This window comes from Folsomia candida, unplaced genomic scaffold (genome assembly GCF_002217175.1).
Source record: "Folsomia candida strain VU population unplaced genomic scaffold, ASM221717v1 Fcan01_Sc025, whole genome shotgun sequence".
Taxonomy (NCBI): domain Eukaryota; kingdom Metazoa; phylum Arthropoda; class Collembola; order Entomobryomorpha; family Isotomidae; genus Folsomia; species Folsomia candida.
Genome location: NW_019091217.1, coordinates 180336 through 191629, shown reverse-complemented (window position 1 = coordinate 191629; position 11294 = coordinate 180336). Strand labels below are relative to the sequence as shown.

General features: G+C 37.4%; 2 protein-coding genes across 4 annotated transcripts; one reads left to right on the top strand and one right to left on the bottom strand.

Moving 5' to 3' along the window:
* Position 1: 1 nt before the first annotated feature.
* On the bottom strand, positions 2–1246 carry LOC118438735 (L-2,4-diaminobutyrate decarboxylase-like). Its single transcript, XM_035859434.1, has 2 exons — positions 854–1246; positions 2–643 (listed from the first exon to the last, which is right to left on the bottom strand). Exons 1-2 carry the CDS (start codon positions 1244–1246, stop codon positions 2–4), a joined length of 1035 nt encoding a protein of 344 aa, XP_035715327.1.
* A 2196-nt stretch (positions 1247–3442) lies between these two features.
* LOC110859346 (adenosylcobalamin biosynthesis bifunctional protein CobDQ) lies at positions 3443–5797 on the top strand. Of its 3 annotated transcripts, none has more exons than XM_035859462.1 (3): positions 3443–4788; positions 4859–5200; positions 5291–5797. In XM_035859462.1, the coding sequence occupies exons 1-3, from the start codon at positions 4484–4486 to the stop codon at positions 5577–5579; spliced, it is 936 nt and encodes a 311-aa protein (XP_035715355.1). In that variant the 5' UTR covers positions 3443–4483; the 3' UTR covers positions 5580–5797. The 3 variants fall into 3 exon arrangements, with proteins under 3 accessions (XP_035715355.1, XP_035715354.1, XP_021963977.1); XM_022108285.2 differs by having other exon boundaries at positions 3449–4655; positions 4722–4788; positions 4859–5797; XM_035859461.1 differs by having other exon boundaries at positions 3447–4788; positions 4859–5797.
* The last annotated feature ends 5497 nt before the right edge of the window (positions 5798–11294 follow it).

The following is an 11294-nucleotide window of genomic DNA, read 5'->3' as shown; positions in this document are numbered from 1 at the left end:
ATCATTTATGACTTACTTCAGCAACAAATTTTGCAAAACAGCACCTTCTGTCAATCATCCTCCCAATTCCTTCCCTTCCAAGATGTTTCATCATCATGAATAACTTCAAGGATGCAAACGAGCGACTTCCTTGGAAAGGGGTTATTTGTCCAAAGCTGTGCTTTTCTCCAGTGATAATGTCTTCAGGTCGCTTGATAGTTTCAAGGTGTTTCGGATTCTTAACGAGGAATACGGATATGGCATATGGCACAGCAAGTACCTTGTGTGGATCAAGGGTTACGCTGTCGGCCAAGTGGATACCGTGAATTTTACTACGATTTTTGTTGGAGAAAATTAACTGAGTACCCTGACACCCATCAACATGCATCCACATCCCATATGTGTCACATATACGGCGAATTTCCTTAAAATTATCTGTTGACATTGATCGTGAATCCCCCGCGTAACAGACCAGAAGTATGGGTTTGTGGGAAGAAGACTTCAAATTCGCAACGATTTGGGGCAAAACATCCAAATCGTACTTGAAGTTTTTTGAAGGAGCTTTGAAAACGTTGGCTTCCCCAAGACCCAACCAACCGGCGGAAATCCGTGAGCTGTAATGGTCGATGCCATCCGGTACAATGATAGAAGGTGTCGCACCTTTCTAGAACATAAAGTATAAGAATATTTGAAACATACTTATCGTATGGTATATTATGATCATTCATATATTATGATCATTCATATTTTAAAACACACGATGGTTAAAAAGTTGCCCCTAAAATTTGCATACAATCAAAATACGACCACTAGGGACTCCCAGACAATAGTGATCAATCTTCATTGTCAGTTTAACAAGCCAAAACTTACTTACCTTAGAGTTAAATCCTACCCGCATACAGTCCGGCATGGCACTTTCTCTTGCCAAAAGCAATGCAATTGTGTTTGAGAGAACGCCTCCAGAAGTAATAAGTCCACCAACATCTATTGGGGCGGAAATATTAGAGGCTACAGTATAGCCAAGCAGGTCACGAAGCCAACTGATGACTGTGATTTCAACTACGGTGGCTGAAGGAGAGCAGGGTGTCCAGTTGATAAGATTTTGGTTTAAGAACGCAGTTAGGATGTCTCCGCAAATACCAGCTACAGAATTACCAGCGTCAGGAAATGCCATTGCATATGGTGATCCAAAGTTAGTACTAGGCTCAACAATATTTTCTGTCACAAACGACAGTAAATCGAAAATGTCGGTTCCGGTTGATGGCATGCTTTTCGAAAAAATTTTGCTCATCAATTCAGAAAATTGGTGATCGTTGTCTTTAAGGTCGCTTGAAGTACCAGAGCATTTTCGGAATTCTGTTTTACACTTAAAATCTATTCCTATCTGAAGTGCACGGGTGAAAATTTCAAAAATTTCGGCTTTCTCTTCCTTTCGGACAAAACTTGATTTCTCCATTGTAAAGGAAGTGAGTTGTAACTTAGCAGACAAGTCAGAATAACTTTTCAATTGAAGTCAGAATTTAACGTTTTTGATAGAATGAGTAAAATGGAACAAGATCGACTCTTTATATATCCTATCTGAGACCTGTCCACAATTGCTATTGGTGTAAAAGTTATGTCCGTCCACGCTATTGAAACCATACCCAGAGCAAATTATGGTCTATAATCTACATTAATGAAACTCATATTCAAGAATTTACCGACTTTGCTTCTGTACACGTTTACTTAAACGTACATCAAAGTCCATGAAGTCTAATTACATTAACTGTCACATAAATCGCCATCACACACCATCACACACTTAGGCGGCTCCTGTTTGTCCATGCTCTTGAGTTTTGATTAGCACACAGAATACATACACAAGTATATATGTGATATAAGTGGCATTCAGTAGATTAGGGTAATTGCTTTATTGAAGTTCAATTGGTGTTTTAAACAGGATGTGATTCATTTGTGCATAATTTTTAGTAATGTGATTTGCTTTGTATGTTGTAATTTCATTTGTAATATGTGATTTGAAATAAATAAATAAATGCAATTGAGAAAAAAAGGGCATAATAAAAGTATGAATGATTATTATAAACGACACATACAAGTAAACCCTTAATTTTTTTCACATAATTTCTGACAATAAAGAACTTTTGATGAGACATTGTGCATATCAAATTGAAGTAGAACATTTTTTGATATATGATTTGTTAGTGATCAAATTAATGCAGCAATTAATTAGAGTAAAGCATTATCGAATTTTACTTATGAATTTAAGCGAAAATGTTACGGGTATCAAACGGGTATCAGGGAACAAGATGTTGTCGTCCGTTTGCAGACCAGACGTCCCCCTGACGCCATATCCTGTATGAGAATGTCGGATCGTCGGTCTGCCGACCAGATGTAACCCGGACCTGTCTATTAGATCAAATATCAGGTCTCCCGTCTGCAGATCGGACGTAGACCAGAGTCCCCCAGATATATTGGTTTGGCATGCCAAAAGTATAGGACGAGGACGCGGACGACAACGGGAACGAGAATATGTTGGTGAATGTAGGGGAACCGGTTGTAGGGCTGGAGTAGGGTGTGATGTGGGTGGTGCACGGTGGGTGGGAAATGGGAGGTGGGGAGGATCGAGAACCAGGTCAGGAGCGAGAACCAGGAGGGGAACGATGACCAGGAGTAGGACAAGGACAGGGACCAGAAATACTATCAAAAGCGGTGGGGTTCTGCTACGGCCGTGGTTGAGCCAGGGGACACGTTTGGGCCAAAGCCGTCCCCGATGAAATGGACGGGGATGGAGAATGATTTGTATTATGTAGCTGCAGCACGGTTTGAGCCGAACCGGTTAGTTGGGTTAGACGAAGTAGACGCACCAGATATGCGTACTACATACTTTCGTAACTTCCACATACGACCGTAGTAAGACGGGTTTATTCGCTAGTAAATCAATAAACGCAAAGATGTATAACCTTGTGTTTTAATAGCAATAAGTATTGGGACAAAAGCATCAACATATAACTTAGAAATAGAATTAACATAGAACTTAAAAATAACAATAAAATGCAATTAATTGCATTTTCTTTACGTATACTACCTATTGTATATATGCACTTGACTTTCAAACCCGATTATGGTCATAACAAAGCCATACAAATAAAAATAAAAATGACTAACTCCATAGTTAACAAGGTAGGTTGGGTACCTTTTCGAATTTTGATTTGGATTTCTGTTTGCTCATTCGATTACTACCTCTTGAAAACCGCCAAAAACAATTTTGAAAAAATTTAAAAAATATATCAGAGTGCCCCGTACTCTCAAATTTGACATGGTCGATTCAAAACACTATTTCTCGCTCAATTTTCATCCGATTGACCCCAAATTTACACGAGATACTCATGACAGCATTCCCCGTGAGGCATATTTTTGAAAAAATCGAAAGTTTCGAATTCTATGAGATAAGAAATTTGGGGAGGGAGTGGTAGACGATGTGCACTCCTTAGACTCATGCTCATATTTCATGACATGACAATCCAGTTTGATGAGATTTGATTCTGCTAAATAATATACTTCATCCGATGACATCATTTAGTTGATTGTGCAACTTGTGCAACGTAAAAAAACATTCTGGGCGTTTTTATTTGCTTGTTCCTGTTGTCTATTGAATTCCAGAAACATGTTTGTCGTGAATAATATGCCATGTTGTCATTACGGGTTTTAGTGTAATACAATGAAGAATTTTACCATATACATTTGGTAAAGCGTCATCCAAATGTTGCACAATCCGTCACATCAAATCCCAGAATGGTTCTCGTTTGAAATGATTCAAAAGACCAAAGGTTATCTAAAGGACAGAGGAGCTATTAAACTCTATCTTGTCAAATATTATTCGTCCAGTCAACCTGAAAGCAACCAAACCTATAGCAATTTAACTCATTTTTTTTTGTCACACTGAAATTTGCTATATATATACATATTTGTTTTGCTCCCATTCCATGCCATGAAAATCCAGATTGACGAACGGTACAGATAAGTTTGATGAGACTTGATCCTGCTAAATAATATACTTCATTCATCCGATGACTTCATTTAGTTGATTGTGCAACGTAAATAAACATCCTGGGTGTTATTAGTTGCTTGTTCCTGTTATCTATTGAATTCCAGAAACATGTTTGTCGTTAATAATGTGCCGTGTGCGAATGTTGTCATTACGGGTTTCAGGGTAATACCATGAAAATTTTTATCGTATACATTTGGTAAGGCGTCAACTAAATGATGCACACTCCGTCACATCAAATCCCAGAATTATTCTTGTTTTAAATTATTCAGAGGACAAAGGGTTATTTAAAGGACGGCGAAGCTATTACGTTCTATCTTGTCAAATATTATTCGTCCAGTCAACCTGAAAGCATCCAAACCTGTAGCAATTTAACACAATTTTTTTGGTCTCACTGAAATTTGCTGTCTATATACATATATATTTGTTTTGTTTGTTTCCATGTAATAATCTAACGAAATGTCGTCTGATTTCAGCAACAATTTAAATTTTCTCGGTCCTCCTGAAGGGTTTGCCAAATTTTGCCTTGAAGTACAAGCATCTTTCTCCACTTATCCAGACGACAAACATCACTCTACCAGAACTGTGTTAGCCAATCTTCTCAAAGTTGCAAAATCCTCAATCGCGATAGGTATCGGGGCTACAGAGTTGCTTTCAATTTTTCCAATATTTTCAAAATCCGGTGCTATAATTATAGAGCCATGTTTTTGGGAGTATGAGTATTTCTACAGGCGGACCCACGGAGACGCACAACCGCTTTTTAGGTGAGCAACCAAATAGTAAGTATCTTTTTAGGGAGAATTCTTCTGTTAAACCGTAAAAATGTATTTTTAGATTAACATTGCTAGAGCCAGATTTCAAGCTGGACTACAATGAGTTGGAGCGTTCATTAAGTAGTACGGGGGTAGATCTGTGCTACCTAGCTAATCCAAATAATCCAACTGCCACCGAATTAGATAACCCTAAAATTCTGGAAATAATCTGCAAACATCCTGACGTTCTTTTTATTGTGGACGAGACATACATCAATTTTTCACAGTCGGACCTAAAAAGTCTTGTACCATATATCACCACAGCTACGAATATTTGTGTCGTATCCTCTTTGTCGAAGATATACTCACTGCCTGGGCTGAGAATTGGGATTGCAGTGTCCAATTCTGAACTTATTTCTACAATGTACGAAAGATATTTACTCCCTTATGGCGTCTCGCCGATTTCACTTTCTGCAATTCCGTGGCTATTAAAGCAAACTGATTATATCGGTAGGACGCAAGAAATGTACACCCAAAGGAGAGACTACATGACGAAAAAAATTGGAAAGCTGTTCAGCCATAATATTCAAATTGTGGAGTCTAGCTCCGCTTTTGTCCTGTTAAAAATTAATTCATTCAGTAAAAATATGGCTAAGGAATTGAATAAGATGGGTTTAACTGTTAGAAGCGGAAGCGAATTTCCTAAGTTAGGAAATAATTGGATACGCGTTTCTATTAAAGATTATGAACATATTGACAAGTTGGTTGACGGCTTGAAGAACGTTTTGAGTGTGCGAAATTAAACCGCAGGTTTATTATATGGAAATTCATTCATTTGATTGACCACGTATTGCTAAATTAAAGGCGAGATTAAAGTTATTATCTAGTACTTACATTTAATTTACCGCTATATTACGGGGGAAAGAACAAACAATGAGAGTGATGACAGAAGGCTTAGACTAAAAAACAAACAAACTTAGTTTAATCTAGTAATAGCAATAAATGATGTCAATCTCCTAAAGTTTTATGTTTCAACTTTTCTTGTATTTGAACCTTTGTCTCTTTCCATTTAGACCAAACCAACAGACAAATAATTTCAGAAGACGTTTAAAATAATTAATGATAATTTTGAGCATAAACGTCAAGCACTTTAGGGGTCGTTCACATGTATGTTCACAAATATACAGCACTAGCCAATAAGCCCGTCTTACGCCGGTTCCTGTTCAAGGTACGAAAGTAAGTACATAATATTTCCTACGTCATGACTAATTCTAGATCTAATCAGATTTACTTGGTTATGAGTCTCGTCTCGCCATCTGCACCAGTGCAGATCATCTTTATGTATAAGAAATTAATATTAACAAATCTAAATATATATATAAGACAAATATTAAAAAATTCCTGTCCTATGTCCCAATATAAAATCATATTAACTACGTTATCTACCTAAAATAAATTCTAACTTAAATAAAACTTTTACATTTTACTTTTACCAATATATGAAGTCCCATTTAACTAGCTTATACAAAATTCAATAAAAAATAATATTAATAAAGAACCGACTTCAATGAAGGAATAAAACGTACTGCTTTCATTTAGGCCTGGAGAAAGTTATTACGAGAACTAACTATACAGACTGAAACTATTATCGTTGATAATAAATTTAATTTCAGATAGTAAATCAGAGCAAAATTTTACTATATTATTCATTATTTAAGGCTCGAGCATAATGAAAATCTGCGATGAGATATATGAATTGATGGTGGATCCGAGCACCCACCTCTTATCTCGTATTTCTCTCAAATGATAATATAAATGTTCCCCAACATGTACACAAATATTCTGACCAGTTTTGGGAATTTTAGTATTGACATTTGAATTGGTAATAATTTTGCTACTTTAGACTTCGCCAGAAATATCATTCAGCAAAAATTCACTTTTTCAAAACGGTTCGGAAATTGATTTGTTTCGCGTAAAGATATATTAGTTCTGTCAAATTATGCATTTTCGGTACTTTTTTTGTTATCTGAGGAATTACAACAGCAAAATACAAAAGACCACCATTTTTGTTTAACACTTTTGCAAAGTTTTTTTTGACGAGTGAATGAAAGTAACCTCTGAAACGTCCCTTAAAATTTTTGATTTTTCTAATTGACAACATCATTCCTCATCAGAAAAGGATGGGGAACATGATGAAGAAGTCAAAAATACTCTCCAAGATGTTCTTCGGACTCAAAATTAAGGTCAATCTTCGTGCTATAATCTTGCCCATCCCTCTGTATATGAAACTTATGCATTCACCAGCTTAATTTTTCCAATTTATTGTACATTGTTGGAATAGACGTACTAAAAGAGCAGAAATGTGTAATAGAGTGTAGCTTGCGAGCGCTTTGAAGCGCCTGAACAAGTTTTCCTACCATCTCTAGCAGGGTAGTTTAGGCACTGTGAGAGAATAGTGTGTGAGGAGGTTAGTTGGGAGGGCAATCATAACTCGATTACGTAGCTCAGTCCGTAGAGCGCTTCCCCGGTCAGGAAGAGATCCAGGCTTCAAAACCTGCCGAGTTGATTATTTTTGCCAGATTCTCCCAATTCCGAACCCCCACACAAGTTTCATTCCCACAGCACTGCTGCGACGTATTTAAAAACCCTTTCCAATAACTTGTCAATAACTTCGATTAAATACAAAACCACCCCTCCAATGCAGAGGGTGACACACCACCACAAAAAGTTATACACCATAGGAACACAATAGTTACGCTCCCACCAATTATTACTAACATGCGGCGGATAAACTAATACTGCAGCGGTAAAGAGCCAGCAAGTTGCTGCAATTTTCCCCAAACCATTGACACACTTTGCGACTTCCTTGGCGCAAAAAGAGGACAAAGGTAGGCCGTAAACGTAGATGATAAACATAATTCCCCCAGCTAGCAGAAGATTTGGAAAATCTGCGATTGGGCAGTGTACCGAACGATCGTTGTATTCCCATCAAATGTAAATCCCATTCCAATTGCATTCTAACCTAATCTAACACAACCTGAGTACTAACCTAACCTAACCAAACCAATCATTCTGAAATTGTTGGAAGGTAACAAAATAAAGGTCTCGGACTAAGTTGTTCAGTTTTCTAATCGCAGCCCGATGAGGAATCTTAGCGTGATCTTGATGCATCGGGGGCTGAAAAGAGGCTGACAAATACTCTTCCCCTGAAAACTGTGATGACACTAGAGTCGTCAAACATGGTCCAAACTCTAGCTAACCTTGCTGGAGTTTATGCAAATAAGGATAAACGCATGATAGAACTCATGCATAATATTGGAAGTGGTAATGCATTTGTGCCATTATTAATTTGGCGTGCATTTACATTTTTTGGTCAATAAAATTGCACTAGAATTTCCAATATTAACCTGATTTAAATGAAACTTGGCAAATACCTACACTAATATATGATGAATATATGGTAGAAAATAGATTTTGAAATATGCACTCATCGCTGAGATAATGCTATCGGAGTAACGCCTTAAGTTTTGCGCCATCTTCCACTTTACATACTGTACATATATATGCATTTCACTAATAAATAATTCGCACCCAGTAAATTGTATAAATTCAGTATTCATTTACATACACACCAAAGCGTTTCACACACTTGATCAGTTACGCACTATGATTTACATACACACCGAACCACTAACGTTCACTGATTAATTGTAACGGGTTTCATAAATATTTTGACATCACACAAGACGAAACAGCTCATGTTATAAATTTGGAATGATAATTGATAATGTCAGGATGAAAGTAATACATGCTTATGTCCAGCCTTAATCATTGTATAATTAGATGAATGATACACAAGTATGATCACTCCACTTTCAGCTCTCCTTTAATAAACTATCTTTCGCTTTGTCTCAACTCCAGCATCTCGCCATCATTATTGTTATTATATTGTCATTATCCCATAAGTTCATGTTCCATGACAATAATAAAGGCCGCACGCCGCAGTGTTTGCTGATAGATAATTTTGGCGTAATGCGCAAATAATTTGCTACAAAGATTTGGAGAAGTCGCCAAAACATAATAGAAATTTCACAAAAGAAGGCTATTTATTTAACAATTCTTAAATAATCTAGTGTTTGAGGGCACTTTCAATATTTTTCTTCTTTTAGAATAATCTATCCATTATCAACCCCATGACGGATTTCCATTGTATAAAATACAGTAACATTTTTTCGCGACTCACCTAAAGCTTAGACTAATACTTGTGCAAATATTTGCTGTTCAAATAAATATGGAGCGGATTTATTTAACCGTGTATTACCTGAAAAGTAGATGAACAAATATATGTCCAATTTTATAGCAAAAATTCCACATATCTCACAAAATCGTGAATTTAATTACCGATCTTCTCGCGTCCGGAAATAGCTCCACCAATCGCTTGTAAAGTCCTGTGAGAACAAAGTGACTTCCCCCAGTGTTGGACATCTCATGCATTTCGAGCAAAACTTTTCTCACTGACTTAACCCTACATACGTTACCTTCTTCCGGAAAAAATGCAACCACACCGGATATATCTTTAGTTAGCGTGGTAACACTCAAGCTTTCCAAGACAGGAAAACACCGCTCGTAATCAATCCTTGCAAAGTTTCCGAGGCTGGTTTCGAACTCAAAATTTTTAAAGCTGCCTCCCGTACAGATTCCAAAATCTTTCATTTTGGGAAATGTTGGAATTCTCCATTGCATGTCATCGTCGCGATCTCGCAAAACCAGCCCAATAAAAATCATTTCCAACGTGGAGGAATGTTTTTTCAGAAATTTGTACAGACTCATTGGCACCTCGTCGACCTGGTTGTCATGACGATCCAGGAAAATTGGACCAAACGCCAGTCCCTTTAACGGACCCGGAATTTGCAACAGAAGCGCCATTCCTGCCGAGTCCAAGTCCCCGCTCAATTCCAAACTATGAAGTGATCTGCAAATTACATAGGAAACACATCGTTACCAAAATAAACCCTTCGTGCTTCACATTCCCCCACTCATGCCCAACTCACAGCGGAAACTTTGGCAAAAATCCCATCTTTGCAATCTCATTCAAATCGCGGCTCTCCATTTTGAGACATTCCAACCTGGGAAACGACTCGGTAATTGCGTAACCAATATTTTCCAAAGCTTCCTCGTTAACATATTCCTCATCCTCGGTGTATTTTGCCTCCAATTCGATTAATTTTGGGAAAACGGTGCCACGAAGTGACCGAAAAGCTAGTTCGTCGTCCCATAAAAATTTCAATTTTTGCAAAGTGGCGGCCGAATTCTGGATAATTTTCAGAACCAAGTCCTTCTTCCATTCCATTTGATCTTCTACCAAGAACATGACAAAGACGTATTTTAGATTTTTGACCGAGAGAAATATTTCGGGGTCCCGGGGTGGTAGGAAGAATTGGTAGCTGTCTGAAATCACTAGGGCGATATTGACTGGAGAAAATGCCATTTTTGCCACGACATCGCTATATTTCTCCTTCTGGCTTAGTAGGTCTTCATACTCGTCATGATCGGGAGGATCGAGTACAATCCTGACCGTTGTCCTCTCCTTGAGGATGGGTGTGAAGGAGTCGTTCCACGATTTGGAAACGAGCCGACACCTTTTGACGTCTTTGACACGAAGGAATTTGCACACGTGAGGGATTACTTGCTGGATGGGAGTCTGTAACGAAAGGTAATATAGTAGGGTTTTCTAGGCGGTACAAAATATTTAGGGTTTTATATACATCTAAAATAAGAATGGGGTAACGGTGGGGCTCTGGACTCCCGACCACTGGCTCAGGAATCCTGACCTCAACCCCTGACTCGGGAGGTGGGTCTCGTTCGTCCGCAGAAATAGACTTGGAATTTAAACAACCCATTTTTAAAACTTTGCGGCAATCATGTAATTAACACGATCGTAATTACGGCACCAGTCACCTCAACGAAACCAACTGAGTAATTTATTTGATGTTGAAATAATGTGCAGAAATTTGTGTAGTGAGGAAAGACTCAAAAAATGAGAGATAAGAAATGATACGTGATATGTCGAGAATACGCCCTGTTTTCCTTGCTAAATCTGGATGGCAACAAGGCGACCGAGTTTGTTATCAATTGCAGGGCTTTCTAATTAGTCACATTACTAATTAAATTGTAATTAGTAATTGGTTTCGAAAATTGTGGTCTAATTAATTACTTAATTAGTAATTACTTCTAAACAACGTAATCTAATTAATTTGTAATTAGCTAATTAATTAGTTCTAATTAACAACTAATTAAGATTCAGGGACATACAATTTTTTGAAAATAATTTTACAAATTTAAACATTGGCAATGTGGCTAATAACTTTTTGAAAATTTTTTCACCCATTCACAATGTAAAAAAAATTACTTCTGCTCAATCCATTTTTACAGCAACAAATTAATCTATTTAATGATAGCTCAAAATATTTTATTACACTTTAACTGAACGACCGGGTATGCAGGTTCAATACTAGTGT